The following is a 19,238-nucleotide window of genomic DNA, read 5'->3' as shown; positions in this document are numbered from 1 at the left end:
GCCCGCCAGCCCCGTCCCGGTGGCCTTCCCTCCGCGGCGCGCGGCGGGTCTGGCCCAGAGGGCCGGGAGGGCCGGCAGAGGCGGCGCTTTCGTTTTCGGGGACAGGTTGCTGGCTTCTGTTTTTGTTCTGTTTTATCCACGGGCGGGAGTCGCCCTCGCGGGGTCGTCCCCACCGAGGGGCGGGAGGCGGCGGCCCCGACACGCGTTCCTAAGTCCTCCGGTGTCCGGGGCGCGCAGCCTGGCCAAGCAGGGACGGGAGGGCCCCGGCCGGCCCCGCGCCCTCTCCCGCTCCCCGGAGGAAGGATGCTCGGGAGGGGTGGGGCGGGAGGGCCCGGGGTCACGCGTCCCGAGGGGCAGGGGGGGCGGGGTCCTTCCAGGGGGCCCTGGCCGAGGCGGGGTCCCCGAGGGGTGCCAGCCGGGGCGGGGAGGGGGGGGGGGTGAGCGGGGCGCGCCGCGGCTGGCCGGCCTGATCCTGACGTGTCTCCCTGTCTCGCCCCGCAGCCTCGAACCCGGACCCGAGCGAGCCAGGCCGCAGCCGCGCCGGACGGTGGATGGCCCTGACTGAAGGCGGCTGGTGCCCGGCCAAGCGTTTCGGGGCCTCCTCCGCCGCGGACGCCGGAGACCCCGGGGCCTTCCCCGCGTCGGCGGCGCGGGAGCCATCCTCGCCGCCCTCCCCCAGCTCGCCGCCGTCGCCGTCGTCCTCCTGCTCCCGGGGCGGAGGGGAGCGCGCCGCGGACGCCGCCCCCGAGGCGGTGGCGGGGCCCCCGGGCCGCCCGCTCCTGCTGGGCGCCTACGCCTCCCCGCACCCGTTCCCGCCGGCGCCCGGGGTGGCCGGGCCGGGGGCCGCCCTGCCGGCCTGGGACGACCTGCTGCTGTTCGCCGACCTGGACCAGGCGGCCGCCACGGCGGGCAAGCTGCTGTGGTCCGGCCGCGGCGCCAAGCTCGGCCCGTTCGCGCCCGAGCAGCCCGAGGACATGTACCCGACGCTGGCGGCGCTGGCCAGCCCGGGCCCCCCGGCCGCCTACGACGGCGCGCCCGGTGGCTTCGTGCCCTCGCCGCCCGTCTACGTGCCCACGACGCGCGTGGGCTCCGTGCTGCCCGGCCTGCCTTACCTGCAGGGGGCGGCCGGCGGCCCCGGCGGGCACGCGGGGGGCGCGGCCGCCCACCACCCCGGCTGGCCCCAGGCCCCCGCCGACAGCCCCCCGTACGGCGGCGGCGGCGGGGGCGGCGGGGGCGGCTCGGCGGCCGGGGCGGCGGGCTCGGCGGCGGCGGCGCACGGCCCCGCGCGCTTCCCCTACTCGGCCAGCCCGCCGGTGGGCGGCGGCGGCGCGCGGGACCCCGGGGGCTACGCGACCGCGGGCGGCGCGGGCGGCGTGGGCGGCGGCGGCGGCGGCGGCGCGGGTCTGGCCGCCGTGGGCGCCCGCGAGCACCACCAGTACGGCTCGCTGGCGGCGGCGCGGCCGCTCAACGGGACGTACCACCACCACCACCACCACCACCACCACCCCAGCTACTCGCCCTACGTGGGCGCTCCGCTCACGCCCGCCTGGCCCGCCGGGCCCTTCGAGACGCCGGTGCTCCACGGCCTGCAGAGCCGCGCCGGGGGACCGCTCCCCGTGCCGCGGGGACCCAGCGCAGGTGAGGGGCGCGGGGGTGCGGGATGGGCTGTGCGGGGGGATGGGGGGCGCCGGGGCGCAGGCCCGGGTGGATAGGCTGTTTGCTAGCGTTGTAAGTCAGTGGCAGGAGAATCAGGGGTTTAGCAGAGTGGCTGTGGGGACACTCTTGTCCCGGAGAGAGCGGGGAAGGACTCACTCTGTCACCTCAGGGTTTTGGGGAGGAGGATGAGGACGGTGGGCGGGAGGCCCTCGGGAGTAGTTGAAAGGAAGGGGCAGTTGAGCAAAGGTCTGTTCTAGGGGAGGGACGCGTGGGCCCTGGAGCTCCGCGTGTCCCCTGTTTTGGATGGGTGGTGAGTGCAGCTCCAGAATTGCGTGCGTAGAGAACGTGGGGGCTCGATCAGATAGACACGTGGGCACACTCAGCCTCCTAAGTCAGTCAGCCAAGGTGAGGAGCTTCATCCCTTTCTTTGGACAAGAGAGCTAATTAATGAAGACAAAGGAAAGAGGAGGAGAGACCTCGCTTGCGGGGCTGTGGCTCCATCCCTAGGGAGGGCTAGTGGACAGGCCTTGAGGCCAGGTATCTGCTGGGCGAAACCTCGGGAGTTCAGTCCACCGAGGAGTTATGGTCCTCCTCTCCAGTGCCAGGGGCTAGTTAAGCGGGCAGTGGGAAAGAAAATCTGGTTGCTCTGCTGTTAGGGGAAGGTCTGAGCCCGTCTTGTTGTCCCTCCTCGGCCCTCTGTGTTCATCCCTGGGCTCACCCGTCGGTCTCTCTTCCCGTTTGACAACTGTTCCTATAAGGAAAAAATGTAACTTGTTTGTTTGAGGGCAGCTAGGCGCACTAGTCCAAACTGCCCTTCCCATGAATCCTTGGGCCTCGTTCTGGGAGCCCCTCCTCCTCCCTTCGGTTTAGGGACAGTCCTTTCGCGGCCAAGGCTCGTTAAGTTACACTAAGTGGGAATGTTGCTCAGTTCATGTTGGGAAAACCCAGTGAAGAACCTGATTTGAAAGCTAGTAACATTGGGAGAGATGTCAGGAGACTTGGTAAGGAAGTCTGTTTTCACGGAGGCTCTCTCTCTCTCTCTCTCTCTCTCACACACACACACACACACACACACACACACACACACACACGGGGCAGCTTGACTGTCAAACACGGGAAGGACCCCATTGAGATGTGTCTTGGTAGCTTGGGACTGGAGGAGGAGGCTGTGACCCTTCCTGTCACTTAAAGACTGTGCTTGGCTCCCAAGGGTCGAGACTGAGAGAATACACATCTTCAGAGGGTGAGGAGGGGTGGTGGCCGGGGTGCTGAGCTTATACCCCAGAGCCTGCCCCATGGCCTGCCCCATGGCTTTGCCTGTTTCTTGACACACCTTAGCATCCCGATTAAGTTTCTTTTCTCTAGGCTTGGACCATCTGACTGGGAGACAGCTTGTGCAGGGGCAGAATTCCATCTTTAGGTGTTGACAGTAATGGGTTCCCGTGAGAAATGCAGTTACAGGCACCGTAGAAGATTCTTTTGGTTTTGAACTTAGCCTATACTTTCCTTGATTTCCCCCTCCCCCCCCCATCCCCGGCACTGGCATTGCAAAGTCGGACAAATCTTCTGTGGCATCAAGCAGGTTTTCTGTTTGTTTGTTTGTTAAGGTTTCTAGAGAAGGGATTTTGGAACATCCAGGTTTTGCAGTCTGTTAAGAAAAGGAGTGACTAAGGCAGTTTGGGTTAGGAGCATGGACCCAACTCGGTCACACAGGCATTCCCGCATCTTTACCTTGATCTCCCCCTCCCTCACCTCTGCCAAGGTCTGGTCTTGGTCTCCCTGTGTAGCTCTTGCTGGCCTTGAGTTTGCAGCCATCTTCCTGCCCCTCAAGTTAATACTATGATTTAAAACCACATTTGGGGGTGGACTGTAAAGGCCAACACTGGAGTGCTCGACTTGGTCGCCCTGCACAGCGAGAAGCCAGCTCCCTGCCCTGTCCCTGACTGCCGGAGAGATTTGAAGTTCACGCCGCAGGGAGAGGAGCCTGAGTCCTCTTAGACCCTGATCCCTTTGCTTCCCCTGAGCCCTGTGTCTTGGTTGGGGGAGGGGTGTGGGGACAGGACTCACACCTGACTGGGGTCTATCACTTCCTAGGAGCACCCCAAGGATCCATTTAGGACGGAGGTGCAAACCACCACGCCACATCCTTCACAACCAGAGTTTATAATTACAGTCTGTTTCCTTTTGTCGTTTTAGAATTAGTGCTGTTTGGCCCTTGCAGGGAGGCAGGAGAATTTCTATTTAGTTAAAACAAAAAAAAACAAAAAACAAAAACACTTTCTAGAACTTCTCATTTTGTCTCCTGGCTCTGGGGCTCGAAGGCTCTGTTCTCCCTGGGAGCATTCTCAGCCTTCTCCAGGGAGCCTTTTATTGTTCCTAGCTGAGTGAAGGAGGCCAGACCCAGGGCCAGGGTTTCCAGGGAATGCCCCACTCTGGTGGAGGGACTCTCTGATAGGTAACATTTTAAAGTCAACAACAAAGGCAAAAGCCTTGTTTAACTTCAGTGTCCTTGAAGTCCTGAGCATTTCACTGATTACTGTGGTCAATAGTGGCTTTTAGGGCAGAGAAGAATAAATCTTTGTGATGTGTTGTAAGTTCCAGTGTCCCCAGGATAACTTTGAACTCACTTGTGTGGGGTGTTAGTTTCCTTTAAATCTAAGACATAACTCTAGAAACGAAGGACACTTGTTTTTTTGTTTTTGTTTTTTTTTTTTTAAACCAATTTTAAAACATCTTTACCAGATTACTGACAGACGCAAACTGTGGACATCAGGGGCTAGGGGTGCAGAGGTCTGCGGGCAGGGCCATCTTCAAATGAAATGCTAACGGGAGTGTTTATTCACTTATAAGCAACTCAAATATTTCTTGAAGAATGTTCAATTAGAACATTCAGACTGTAACAGAAAGGCATCCTCTTTTTACCAAGTCTATGTGTGCTAGCATTTACTCTCAGTTGAGAGAATCTATGTTCTTTTATATTTAACCTTCTTGCAGAAAAATGGCAAATGTTATCATTTTTGTTAATTAAGATTATCTTAGATATTTTTTAAAATTAGCTTTAGGTTAATTTCAAATTGCAAAAGCTAGCCACCTAATCTGAAAGATGGGAACACATATTTAAGATATTTAAAATAGATTTTAGATAGAAATCAGAATATTTCAGTGTTAGATCCTCAGGGCACGAAAACAGAATGTCGTCTCCATGCTTCATAATGTGCCTTTCCGTTCCCCCCAAAAAGCCTTCATTTTCTTATTTATAGCTAACTGATAGTGTTAAGAGCAGTGTTTTTGGTATGGTTTGTCTTTTTTAGTTGAAAAACAGGCGGGCAAGAAGGAAATGTGACGAGGACAGAAAATACTTTCTCTTACTGAGATGACAGTGGCCGGGCAGTGGGTCCTGGGTGTTTGCGGGTCGCGGGGGAGGGCAGCAGTCAGCGGATATTACGAATAGCACGCGGCTCCCTTCCGTTCGTAAAAGCTGCGTTTTATGGTTAGGATGGACCTCGGTCGTCAAAACCTTTAGCGGTGCGGGAGGAGCAGAGAGAGGACCGAGCTGATCTCCCCCAGATCGCGTCCCCCGGGCGTCCTGAGGTTTCCGCAGGTCCCGGGAGACCCCGCCATGGGGGACAGCGGCCCGGGACCGGGGTGCGCGGGGCGGCGAGCTCACCGGCCCGGCCTTGCTGTCCCCGCAGAGCTGCTGGAGGACCTCTCGGAGAGCCGCGAGTGTGTCAACTGCGGCTCCATCCAGACGCCGCTGTGGAGGCGGGACGGCACCGGCCATTACCTCTGCAACGCCTGCGGCCTCTACAGCAAGATGAACGGCCTCAGCAGGCCCCTCATCAAGCCGCAGAAGCGCGTGGTGAGTGCCCCGCCGGGTCCCGCAGACCCGTCCCAGCCCGAGTCCCCGCGCCGCGCGCCCCGCTCGGCCCCTGACCGCGCCCTCGGCCCCCGCGCCGCCGCCGCGGCCTGTAAAGCACACGCACGCAGTTACTTTTTTTTTTTTTTTTCTTGGGATGTTCTTGGCCGGGGTACAGAATGAATGCCCAAGAAACGGGGGCTGCAGGTGACCTCCGCAGAGCAAAAAGAGACAAAAGGGAGCCGAGCTTTGCCCGTTTAGAGAGAGCAGGTCCCTCCTCTCTACCTGCCCATCCCGAGGAGTGGACAGACTCCCCTCCCCGCCAGCACCCTTCAGGTCAGCGCGGCCTGCCCCGCTCGGCTCCTGTCCTTTACCCCACCCCTCTGGGACGTTTGCCCTTCCCTGGGGAGCCGGGGTTAGCTCCCCCATTTAGTCCCCTTCCTTTCGACCTGCCCTGAGCACGGTGAAAATTTATTTGCAGAAACAGTAGTTATTTTGAAATCTGGCTGTTGGCAGAAAATGGGGCAGAACACGAGAACATGGAGTCCTCTCTAACTGTTACCTTCTTCACAAAGTCAGACACTTGCCATCTTTTCCATACTTATGGTAAATTCTTAATTTTTCCCGTGATTGAGCTAATATGGTAATTCAAAGCTGAAATTAGAAGAAAGAAAGCGGCCATGAACTGCACCTTAAGACTGACATTTGTCTAGCCCCAACCGAGAGTATTTTAAATGTCATTTTAAGTGGATGCTTTGCAATTAGATGCCAGACATCTTAAGCACCCGGATAATTTATTTAATTGTTATGCTCCAATTAGCAGAACAAATGCTATACATGCTGTTTGTGTTAAATAGATTAGAGTGAAATTGCATCACAGCCTAAGTCTGACACCTTAAGGAGAGGCAATTAGTTTTATGATTGTTTTGTTTTTAACGCATTTAAAATAAAGTAGCTGAGGTTAATTTGAGTGGAATGTGCTTTAAGCTTGTTACAACCTTCCCCAGTTTAGGGCTTTCTTTAAAGGTGATTCTTAAATTCAGGATGTGACCAACTGGCTTTCGCGGTCCTCAGGCACTTTATTAAAAATAAAAAGAAAGTAGCCAGAAAATATTCCAAGGAAGCTCTTGCTTTCGTTTACCAGACAAAGCATAAACAAGGAAACCTTACTTTCTAGAGGGAAAGGTATGTTCATGCAGAGTCCTAGCTGAGCTCTGAAAGGTAACTTTTTTTTCCCAAAACCGAGCAAAAGCTTGATGTATATGTGATAGTTTTTAGATTCTTGTTGAATTACAAATTTGCTTGACTAAAGACGTATATAGAGAGCACCATTTATTTCATGCACTGACCAGTAAAAAATAGCTGTTGCCCATAAGAAAACCAACTTAAACATTTGTAAATCAGTTAGCTTTCTTTCTGTGTGGCAGGTGTCCCGTCCTCCACCCTTTATAATTCTTTCTAAAATAGTTACCTTTCTAAAATGAATTGAAAGTGTTAGCTTTTGCAATTTTGTTACTTAAATTTTGCTTTGATTCCCAAGTTTTTAGTACATCACACACACGCACACACACGGTACACATATGATGTGTACCAAGGTCAGCCAATATGCTTTGTGAAAGAGTTATAAATGAGAGCAATTGTGCGTCACTATCAATTAGTTCTCTTTGTGGGCTTATGGTTTTGGTGGATCTGGCTTAGTTCTCAGAAACCGAATATTGAACCCCAGCTTGTTTAGCAAGCAGAACAGAACCAATTACCGTGGATTTGAACTTGTAATACGTTGCAAAATAAGAGATTTATGGTGTAACTCGAATTCCTTGTCAGTGAGGAATATAACTGAGGTGCCTGTTACGAGGAACTTTATTTCACATGTTTATGGAGACTGCCTTCACTTACAATCTGCACTTGACAGCCATAAAGCTCTTTGTTATAACGGCGAACTCTGATAACAATTTTGCCCCACATTGGCTCCAGATTCCACTTTAAACTGTCATAAATGGCTCATTTATAAAAACGGATTATTTTGTCCCTCCTTTACTAATTTCACATTTATGGAGAGAAAGAAGTGCTCACCTGGAAACTTATTTATTTTCTCTCAGCCCCAAAGAGGGGGAAGAGAGAAGCCGGTGGTGTGTAAGGTTTTGCTAATATTTTGTTGTTGTTTTAGCAAAGCAATTTCTCAAGTGGTTCTATCAGCCAAGTATGTGCATTTTCACCAAATTCTGAGAATTATTAGCCTGAGTTCTTAGAAATGTTGCAGGGTTAAAGGGCTCATGGAAGTGTCTCTGTTTTCACAACTTGATTGTAAAGAAGGATGCTAACTCAATAGAACAGGTGTGAATTGTAAATGCAAAATCCTTTTTAATCAATTTATATTTGTCTGCAAAGAACTTGGAAACCTTATTCTTTGAGCCTTGATTATCCAATATATACCCAACATATCTTCCTCCACCCTTTATAATTCTTTCTAAAATAGTTACCTTTCTAAAATGAATTGAAAGTGTTAGCTTTTGCAATTTTGTTACTTAAATTTTGCTTTGATTCCCAAGTTTTTAGTACATCACACACACGCACACACACGGTACACATATGATCTGTTCATGACACAACTTGTTTTTGGTAATTTTAAACGATTTATATTTATTAATCTAAAAATAAATCATATTTTGTCTTCCTTGGAAAGGATTATAGTGTCTTAAATCCCCCCCGCCCCACCTCTCCTGTAGGGATTTGGAAGAAATATATTCCTTTAAGAATGTTAGGGTTATAAAGGGCAGCATTCGACTTAGTGATACCAGTTAACCATGTGACGAAAAATTGGGACAAATAAAAGTACGTGGACACCGTCGTATGCAAGGCAGTGGCAACATGAAAAGAATGTCGTCAGATGGCAACATGAAAAGAATGTCATCAGATCTTGAATTTTTTGTAAAACAGATAAAACAGAATTTAGGCACCAGGGCGGCAATTATAGGCACATTTCTTTGCTCAGATCCCGACTTTCCTTTCTCATTCACCTCTCCTCCTCCTCCCCTTCTCTCTCTCTCATTTTTTTCTAGACAGGGTTTCTCTGTGTAGCCTACGCCAGCCTAGAACTGGGATCTGCTTTCCCAGTGCATGGGTTAAAGGCGTGTGGCACCACTGGCCCCCGGCTCATTCATTTTTCTGTGGTTTCTGGTTGCCTTAAAATAGACTATCTCCATGTGGCTCTCTCTCACTCTCAGATGACCCAGAGCCATTTAGCACATTGGTAGCTCTGATTGTGACAACTGAGCAGGCTGCCTGGTGGAGTGCTTGGCTGTATTTTCGTGATGTTGTAGACTTCAAATGTGTTTGGGGAAACTTTGAGAAAATCTAATTCCCCAACAGCGATATGTGGGACCCTGACTTCCTGGAGGCGCAGCTGGTGGATGCAGGCGTGGTGCTGGGCGAGCTCTGCTTGGCCAGTGTAGGGTGGCTTCCGGTTACCACAGAGCACACTGTGACAGGCTGCGGGAGAGAGCCTTACTTAGGGATTAAACACCCCGCAGACCTCAAGGTCTCTGCTCTGCGAAGCTCTGCCGGATTACACTCGACAGATTTTTTTTCCTGGCAGAACATTTCATGTAAAATTAACCGGAAACTTTTTTTTTTTTTGAGACAAGAACTTGATGTACATCTAGGCGTCATAAAAACATATAAGGTCACGTTTCTCTCCTTACTGTCTTGTGTGCTGTTTCCTAGCCATCCTCACGGCGGCTTGGATTGTCCTGTGCCAACTGCCACACCACAACCACTACCTTATGGCGTAGGAACGCCGAGGGTGAACCCGTGTGCAATGCTTGCGGACTCTACATGAAGCTCCATGGGGTATGCCGTTTCTTCTGCTTATCTGGTATCCGAAGTGTAGAATTCTAGCTGTAAGACAGTCAGCAAACGTACAAAAGGTATACAAGTGAAAAACTGAGTGTATATTGTGCATCCACCGTATAGAATCCACGCTGCTTTTCACGGTAGTGTGAGCTCGCCATTTCAGCCGTGAAGGAGGAGACAAGTAAAACCCGTGACCAACCAAACTGACACTGACATTTGTAACACATCTCAATTTTAGAAATGTGAAAATGAGCCAGGTGTGGCAGTTCAAGGCAGCCAGGGCTACACAGAGAAACCCTGTATATATAGTTTAAAGAAAGAAAAGAGAAAAATATAAAAATGTAAAATGTACACTTCAGAATTGATGACAAAATAATGATTACTGTAAATCTTAGGTTTTAAAAAAATTGGCATTTGGTAGCTTCTGTTAAAGTTTATACTTCATTAAAGGATTGTCTAAGTTATTATAAATCTCAATCTTTCTCTGGTTTTTGAGACAAGGTCTTATTCTATAGCCTAGGCTGACCTCACTAGCCCAGGGTGCTGCCTTAGTCTTCTGAGTGCTGGGATTTTGGGCATGAGCCACCAGCCTGGCTGATAATGCCTCGGTCTTTCAAAGTAAATAACTTGTGCGTTAGGGAGAAGGTACCTGATCCCTTTTAAATAAGGATATTAAAAGTAAAGCTTCATGCAAGAAATATTTATTCTAATTATAATTAATATTATCTATAATTATTATTTCATATTATAAACATTGAGTTGAAAATATTAACTTGTACATGATAAACGACATTTTGTTCCTGAAAGAATACTTGTTGGAAAAAGGGGAAACCTATGCATTTAGAATCCCTTCATAACATATATACTATTTACGTGTTTTAATAAATATCAACATACATATGGATGAAAAATTTGCCAAAGTCTTTAATTACTTCGTTTAAAGTTGGAGATGTAGCTCAGTAGTGCTTCCTTAGCACACCTGAGTCCTTAGTACTGAGAAAAATGAGTACCTATTTCTTGTGGTACTGGAAATTGAACCCGAAGTCCTGTAAACCAAGGACACATTCTGCCCGGGTAGTTTCAAATGAGGGCTTTCAGTAATAAGAACCTCTCTTTCCTATGAGTTCAATTTAATATACCTAAGACCAATGTGGACATTTTTTTAGGTGCCTCGACCACTTGCTATGAAAAAAGAAGGAATTCAAACCAGGAAACGAAAACCTAAAAACATAAATAAGTCAAAGTCTTGCTCCGGTAAGTATGACGAAATGCCATTTTATCTGTAAAGTGCCAGCTTTGACAGTAGAGGTAGGCAGACTCACTCGCAGCTCATCTCTTGCAGGCAACAGCAGTAGCTCTGTTTCTATGACTCCAACTTCCTCTTCTTCTAATTCAGATGACTGCGCCAAAAATACGTCTCCTTCCACACAGCCGACTGCCGCAGGGGTGAGTGTGAAAACAACCCGGGACTCCTGAGTGGGTTGTTCTGCATTAAATTATCTTAAATTTTTATCTTATCAGCGGTATAATAATCTGAACCAACAGCTTAGTGAATTGGTACCCAAGAATAGTTTTTAGAGGAAATTATACTTGGATGTCAACAAAAATGACAAAACCTAAGTACTTTTACAAACCTCTTAATTAAGATCCAGCTTTTTTAGTGGTTTTCATTAGCCCAAAGAAAAGAAAGAAGTGTTGAAAAGCTTCAGACTGATCGGATTTACTTTTCTTTCATTCTTTTTTTTTCATTTTGATTTTCAAGACAGGGTTTTTCCAGTTCTCTGTCCTGAGCCCTGTAGACTAGGCTGGCCTTGAACTCAGATATACTTTCCTCTGCCTCCGGAGTGCTGGATTAAAGAGGCCTGCACCACCACCTCCTGGCTACATTCTCTCTTAAAAGCCAGGCTCACTATGCATTTCTAATGTCGATTAGAAAATTTACTAGGTACCTGAAGGTGTCTATTAACTCCAGTTTTATTTCCTCAGATCTGAGGAAAGGTCTTGGGCTGTTTTTCCCACTCCTCTTCCTGGAACTGGTGCCCTCTTGTTGGGAGACCTTGCTGCCTTCCCGTGGTCATTCATTCCATAGGGTCATTTCAGCAACTTGAAAAGTGTCACCTGCCAGTTTCCCTCACGCTGTGATGGGAACTCCGTTTTACCCAGAGTATTTTCTCACTTTAATGTCTCTCCAGTTCACCCGGCCGCCTTCAGCCTTCAGCCTTCTCCACAGAAATTCTTTCAGGCAGGACACTAGGCCATTGGGATTGAATTTACCTGAGATATGCCCAGCCCTCAAGCAGGACTCTACTAGTGTGTACAGCCAAATTCTTCCCTTTCAGCTACGACTAGCCTCGGAATAAAACCCTTCTGTAGCGAGAAGCTACATATTCAGTTTGGCCCTGGATGATTGTTTAGGAAACTTCAAAATACTGTAGGTTTCTAAGCTCCACCCTTGATTTTTTTGAGTCAACATTTCTGGGTGTGGAGCCTAGGAATTTGTGTTTCCATCCAGTAGCCACCTGTGAAACTGGAGCTGTTTGGGAACTGTATATGGGCTTTCTGTCTTGGTCTTACCACAGTCACATACCCAAATGAGCATACTGAAGGCAGTACTCTGTATTTGAAAGGATTTAATGTTTCTTGGTGAACCAAATTGCTTAGATGGAAAAAGGTTGAAACAGTTAAGCATTATTCTATACATGTATTAAATTGTCAAAGAATTAAAAACATTGTAGCTGGTATATAATACATTTCTGTAAATACTTGTTGAATGGACACAGTGAAAGAACAATGCTAAGATGCAAAAGGCTTTTTCATTATTTTTTTTGAGACAGGGTCTTTTCTATGCCCAACTGGCATAGAGCTCTCTAGACCAGGCTTCCTCAAAGACATTCACCTGCCTCGGCCAACGTTGGATTAAAGGCGTGTACCACGGTGCCCTAGCCTTTCTGGTTCTGGTTGTTGCAAATGTTAGGTTAAAGAGCATTTAAGAAACGTGACTGGTTGGTGTGCATGTGTGAAATGTGTGGACGTGTGTGATATATATGTGGGATGTTTGTATGGCACACACACGTGGGGTTATGTGTGCCATCGTGTGCACGTGGAGATCAGAAGACAGCTTTGTGGAGCCTATTTGTTTCTACCTTCAGGTGGATTTTGGTAGAACTCAGACAGCCATGCTCTGAGCAGGCCCCTTTCCCTGCTGGTCCTCCTGCCGACTGCACTAGTTAAATTAGAGCATTGCGTGCAACTCCAGCCGCCTGAAGGGACAGAAAGATTAAGAATTATTTAATTTCTCCTCCTCCCAGTCCTCAGATTATGTAGGTAAATGAAGCAATGGTTCGGGTTTTGTTTTTTGTTGTTGTTGTTTTTGTTTGCTTGTTTGGTGTGTAAAGGAACAGCCAGGCGTGGGACTGCTGTGTCTCCTTGTCCCTGGTCAGCCCCAAGATACTGTGGTTCAGGCAGTGTCCAGTGTGTGTGGCCAATGCTTAGCTGGAACGTTAGTGCCAGAGGCTTCATGTGTTTGCTGGGCAGTGGTAGCATTGTGACTGTAGTTGGGTTTGCTCTTGTGGTCTTGTGATGTAAAACTTCAGAACTGCTCTCAATAAACCCAGTGTGTTGGATAGGGAATGAGAAAACTGGAAAAGGACCCTAATCTGACTGGATGAGGGTCCCAGGAACTGCATGCTGGTTCCAGGCTTGCTCGTTAGTGGCTTGGGCCCTTCAGAGAGAGACCAGCAAACTGCAAAAGAACAGGAGGCAGAACGATAAGGGCTTGAAGTGGGGGCTCCGGAGAGGCCCTTCCCAAGGCTGCAGACCTACAAGCTCCTGCTCTGAAGCCCCACAGGCACCTGGAGAGCCTGTGGCAGCAACTGGTGTGACCTGGGTGCCAGCATCTCCCATCTGCCCTGGGTGGGGTCGATCCTTCACTTTACTCCTGGCCACGCCCCCCCACAGACATTACCAGTCTGCCACTGAGGCGAGCCTGGGAAGACCATAGATATCCCCATTAGCTGTGATGAGGCTGTGAGGAACCACTTGGAGGGTCATTGTAGGAGGCTGGGGTGCCAAGGAGGGCCCTTGCGTGCCTCTTGCTCCCTTATCACTTTCCAGTGCCTTCTCTGGCTGCTCTGAATGTCTGTGCTTCTGTACTGCGGTCAGGGTGGCTGTGGAGAGCATTCCGGAGGGGTCACCTGGGAGCAGCTGCTTGTTTTTTGTTTTTGTGTTTGAGACAAGTGTTTCTTTTTGTAGCCTTGGCTGTCCTGGACTCCCTTTGTAGACCAGGCTGGCCTCGAACTCACAGAGATCCGCCTGCCCCTGCCTCCCGAGTGCTGGGATCACAGGTGTGCACCACCATGCCCGGCAGAAGCACTTTTGAAAGGTGACCATGGTGCCAAAAGTGTGTGCCCCCCCACCTCGTGAAGAAAAAGAGTGTGTGATACGCCGCCGGCTCACAATAGATTTTATGAACTACTGTAGTAGAAGAAAGCATGAGATTCCCATGTGAGGTTGGATCTGTTCCATACAGCGTCTTCTCTGGCTCAGGACACAAATCTCAAAAGAACGGACCATCCCCACTGTTTGCCATCGCTACCTGTGATGAGTGGTGTATAAGAAATTCACAGTGTGGGGGCAGGGGTGCGTAGTGAGACCACCGGGCCACAAAATGAAAGGCCGTGTCAGGCATCGAAGACAAGGCTGGAGCAGTCTGTCTCTCTACTGAGAGGTGGGCAGGGCAACGGGGCTGGCTTTCCTCAGTGGTTCTGCATTACAGGGCACTCAAAAACGCCGTCCCCCAGGGCTACGACAGCCCCCGAGTTCTCTCAGACCGCCTGGTGGCATCGCTAGCCGGCTTCTTGCCTGTGGACCATTTGCGTGGGCACTGGGTTGTTGGGTTCTCTTGGCCAAAAGGACCCTGGGAGCTGAGATCCTTCAGTGAGAATGTCTTGTCTATACCGCCGTAAGCCTGAGCCAGGCTCCGGGGCCCTTCCCAGCAGCAATGGAGTGTGGGAAGGAGTCCTCTGTCTCTTTCTGGGATTAATTTATTGTTATGGTGCATTTTACATTGTATATGTGTGTATGTGCGCATGTGCTGGTCAGAGTGGGCTCCTGCTATGTCAGGTAGCCAGGCCTGTGTAACGGTTTTCCTGCTGGGGAGCGCACTGCCCCACCTTTAAGTTTTCCTTTTATTTTGAAGTACTAGAGAGAGGGTCTGTCTAGGTCCTTGTGGGTGCTAGGCAAGTGTTATACACTGAGTGATGTTCCCAGCCCAGCCCTTTAAGAATGTGCCTAGCAATGCAGCTTCATTGTTTATTTGTTTATAAATTGAGGCAGGGCCTTATTATGTAGCACTGGCTGTTCTGGAACTTCCTGTGTAGACCAGGCTGGCTTTGAACTTACAAAGATCCACCTGCTTCTACCTCCCAAGTGCTGGGATTAAGGGTGTGGGCCACCATGACTGGTCTTTAAAATGTAGTTAAGTTTTGACATCTTACTAAGTTGTGAGGCGGGCCTTGAACTCTCTGTGTATCCCTGATCATCCTCCTGAAAGCCACCATTCCTGGTTAGATCAAATTGTTCTTCCATCTAAGCATAGTGCCTGGAAAGCCATTCCCGCCCTTCTCCAAAGCTTTATTCTTTTTTTTTTTTAAGTCTTATGTACCCGCTCTGATTTGAGGTTTAGCGAGCCCTTTGTCTTAGAGAATAAGAAAGCCTCTGGTAGTTATCCAGTAATAATTCGGTCACTATGACTTAGTTTCTCCTTGTGGGAATCTGTGCTGGTGTTGATGCTCATGGACTGAAGGGGGAAGGGAGGCAGTATTTTCCCACTTCCTGCCACGAAGCCTGGTATTAATTTTAAAAATGCATTTTGTTACTTTGGTACATATAGTACCAAATATGCTAGATTTAACTTTTGAAAGATGATTAATTTTCATGACAATAGTGTCTTTATGGCTAATTTTTTTCTTATTTGTAATAGTATTGAAAAAAACCATTTAATTGACTTAAATTGACACCAGATTTTTGCATTTATTCTCCATGGAATATAAAAAAAACTAAGATCTGCTGGACATGGTGGTACTGGACTTTAACCTCAGCGTTCAGGCTGATCTCACCCTACATGGAGAGTTCCGGGTCTGCTGGGGCTGCACGGGGGAGAGTGGGCAGGGAATGGTGGCGCACGCCTTTAATCTCAACGCTTGGGAGACAGAGGCAGGTGGAGCTCTGTGAGTTGGAGGCCAGCCTGATCTAGAATGAGTTTCAGGACAGCCAGGGCCACACAAAGAAAGAAACCCTGTCTCAAAAAAAAAAAAAAAAATCATAACAACTAACCGAACAAACAAACAAGCAAAACAAACAACAGAAGATCCACAATTTTTTATCTTTATTTTTTTTTAGTTTCAGTTGTTGACCAAATTATGGACTTTTTGTTGTTCATTGTTATTTGGGGGTAAAATGTTAACATGTTCATGTTCAGATATACATCCCATAGTCTCCCCTGTGACTTGAAATGCTAACGCTAGAAAAGACTGTGTGTGTGTGTGTGTATGTATGTATATGGTGTGTGTGTGTTTTTGTACACTTGTGACACTCATCTGTCTGGAGTGGCAGGCCATACCTGTAATCTTCACTCTTCAGGACGAGGCCAGCCTGGGCTATGTAGAGAGAATTAATGTGTAAACAGAAAGAATCAATGAGCATATTTTGCCTGCCTGAAAATGGCAGCAATTCCTTAGAAACCTGAGATCATAGTGAAATGATACCAGCCGTCATTAAACTTGCACCACGGCACTGTGGCACTGACAAAGACCTATCTAGTCCGATTCTGCTTGGCTGCGTGTTGTTGAGAAGCACCGCTGAATGGAAGGTGCCTGTTGTGGAGGAGGACAGCAGGGTTTCACCCCTGGAGTTCACGATGAGGTGGTGCTGGAGCGGCAGGCACACACACTCACGGCTTCTCTCTGCAGTCGGATTTGAGGGTGGCATGCCTAGCAGGGCAGTAGAGGGGGCCGAGGGGAGAGCATTCTGCTCTGGTTACAGAGTTGGGAAATTCCTTATAGTGACCCTGAAGTCACTGATGGTTTTTAGTTAGTTTTAAAGTGATTTTATTTCATGGGTACGGGTGGGTGTTTTGCCTGTATGTGTGCCTGGTGCCCAAGGAGGCCTGGTGGGAGGGGGCCCAGAAGAGGGTGGGGTCCCTTGGAAGTGGGGTGTATTGTGATTGACCATGAGAGTCCTCTGGACCCTCAGACAGTACCAGTAAGTGCTCAGCCATCTCTTTAGCCCCTAGGTTGTTTTTCTTTCTTTCTTTCCTGGCACACATATGTATGTGCAAGGGAGTGGGACCCACTGGAGCCCGAGTTACAGACCAGACAGGAGCTTCCACGTGGGGGCTGGGAATTAAACCAGGATCCTCTGGAAGAACAGCCAGTGCTCTTAACCACTGAGCATCTCTCCAGCCCCTTAGCCGCTAGTTTTTTTTTTTTTAAAGACAGGGTCTCATGTCTTAAATGTGTGTAGCCAAGGAGGACCTTGAACTCCCGATCGCCTGCCTCTATCCCTAAATGCTGGGGTTACAGGCATGTGCCACCATGCCTCGCTAGTTGGGCGGGATTCTTTTTTCATTAAAAAAAGAAAATTTAGACATTGGAGAGCTTTGCGTAACGTGTTTTGTTCATATATCCCCTTCCTCAATTGGGATTTGTGAAAGGGAAAAGTAGGGATAGGGAGCCGGTGAGATGGGTTATTTGGTAAAGGTGCTCATAGCCTACGCTGATGGACTTGAACTGAGTCTCAGGGCTTACGTGGTGCAAGTAAGAGAAAAACTCCCCGAAGTTGTCTCCGACTTCCACGTTCACATGCAAGCACCCCTCCCCCATTAATAAAGTAACAAATAAAGAAATGTCGGTAGAAGCCTCCGGGAAGGAGGAGTAGCAATCCGTGGTAGCAAAGGGTGATTGTTTGCCTCTGATGTGGCTAGAATGCTGGGTCGGATGTTTAGGAACCGGAGGCAGGGATGAGGCTTCAGAAACAAAGGGAGGCTAAAAGGAGATTAAAAAAATGTTCTAACTCCCCGTCAAGTCAGCAGTAAGGAGAGCCCAAACTGTGTTCATTTGTAGATAATGAACTTTAGCTAACCCTGGCTTCCATGACAGGTGTGTTTTCCGTCTGCCTGTTGGAATCCAACAACGATCATATTTTTGATTGGGAGTATTTTGATAATTGAAATAAACAATGCCGGCATGCTCCTGCTTGCCTGCTTCACAGGCATGTTTTCCTTCTCTCCTGGGATCACACCGTGTGCCCTGAACTCACACCCTTACACTGTAATTTGTCAACCTCAGGCTTGGAGGGTGGGAAGGGCTTGGGGCCTGCTCTGCTGTTCTCCCAACAGGAACAGGAGTTGTGGTGCGTGTGGGGGGAAGCAGGTTTCCTCACCGTGCTTCTTGTTGATGACACAAGAGGAGAGGGAGAAGAGCCTGAATCCCGTACCCAATGCTGTCTGGGTCTTGATGGCCTCAACCCTGCTTGGATCGGTTTCAGAATATTAATAGGTGCCGTCCCTGTCTCGCTGGTAGTTCTAGGGTGCTCTGTTTGTCATGGCCCGCCTTCCCTGCTCCAGGCACCCCTGCGCCGTGTGGCGATTTGAAAGAGTTTACGCATATTTTTAGAAGTTTGTCATCACCATCAGCAGCAGGGACAGGACCCTTTGTGAGACAGACTAAAATAAGCTTTGTGAAGCCTTCAGAAGAGAGTGTAAATGCTTGGGCAGGTTAATAGTTGAGGCTCTTCTCACACATTTTTTAAAAGGTTATTTTATTTTTGTGTGTGAGTATTTTGCCCGTATGTGTGTGTGTGTGTGTGTGTACCTGGTGCCTTCAGAAGTCAGGAGGGCATTGGATCGCCGTGAACTACAGTCACAGATGGTTGTGAACTATTATGTGGCTACTGGGAGTTGAATCCCAGGTCCTTTGCAAGGGCAACGAGTGCTCCTATCCACTGAACCATCTCTCTAGTCCCTGGCATTTTCTTGCATTTTTGTGACATGGTCTCATGTAGTACAGGTTGGCCTCAAAGTCGTCTACATATCTGACACTGGCCTTGAACTTCTGATCCTCCTGTCTGATTTTTAGCTCCCTGGCGCTAGGATTCTGTAGGACATTTGCAACCTGAAATGAGAAAGCATTGCTTCCACCCATCCTTAGCTCACCCAAGTTTGTTAGTTTCTGTCTTTTGAGATAGGGTTTTTCTGTGTAGCCCTGGCTGTCCTGGAACTCACTCTGTAGACCAGGCTGGCCTTGACCTCACAGAGATTCATCTGCCTCTGTTTCCTGACTGCTGGGCTTAGCGACGTGAAGTTTTCTGTTGGAAGATTTTCCTCTGCTGGGTTAGAACCAGTTTGGGGTTACCGGGGTGTCTTGCAGGACACAGACTGCTGTCCTTCCTTGCCCATGAACCGGAAGGCACATCTGTGAAGAGCGCAGCCTGTGCAGACTGAGCTGCTTCTGCTGACCCTGGGGCAGAAGGTTACCCCTCTACCCGCCTCTCCCACCCTCTCCCCTGCCGTCAGGGACACAGTCAGAGCATGGAGTGTGGTAGGCAAGCACTTACAGCTAGAGCTCCAACCCGGACCGGCTAGACTTTTTGTTTTAGGGTTTTTGGGTTTTGGTTTTTCGAGACGCAGCTTCTCTGTGTAGCCCTGACTGTCCTGAACTTGCTTTGCAGCCTCCCCGGTGCTGGGATTACAGGCGTGCACCACTGCGCCTGGTGCTAAATTTTATTTATGTGTATGTATGGTTGTAAGTTTATTACACACAATACATGTGTGTTTGTTTGTGTGTGTGCATGTGTGTGTGTGTGCACACACACTCCA

The 19,238-nt window shown here is 49.3% G+C and overlaps 1 protein-coding gene across 1 annotated transcript in view; it reads left to right on the top strand.

Annotated features, from left to right (window-relative positions):
- Positions 1–19,238, top strand: part of Gata6 (GATA binding protein 6) — a 32,733-nt gene that overhangs the window by 812 nt on the left and 12,683 nt on the right. Inside the window, exons 2-6 of the mRNA XM_021642220.2 lie at positions 502–1,638; positions 5,349–5,515; positions 9,236–9,361; positions 10,531–10,618; positions 10,707–10,810. Coding sequence (XP_021497895.1) covers positions 552–1,638; positions 5,349–5,515; positions 9,236–9,361; positions 10,531–10,618; positions 10,707–10,810 — 1,572 coding nt within the window. The 5' untranslated portion in view covers positions 502–551. The remainder of the gene's footprint in view (positions 1–501; positions 1,639–5,348; positions 5,516–9,235; positions 9,362–10,530; positions 10,619–10,706; positions 10,811–19,238) is intronic.

This window comes from Meriones unguiculatus, chromosome 2 (genome assembly GCF_030254825.1).
Source record: "Meriones unguiculatus strain TT.TT164.6M chromosome 2, Bangor_MerUng_6.1, whole genome shotgun sequence".
NCBI classification, from domain to species: domain Eukaryota; kingdom Metazoa; phylum Chordata; class Mammalia; order Rodentia; family Muridae; genus Meriones; species Meriones unguiculatus.
This window is presented reverse-complemented; position numbering and strand designations above follow the sequence as displayed.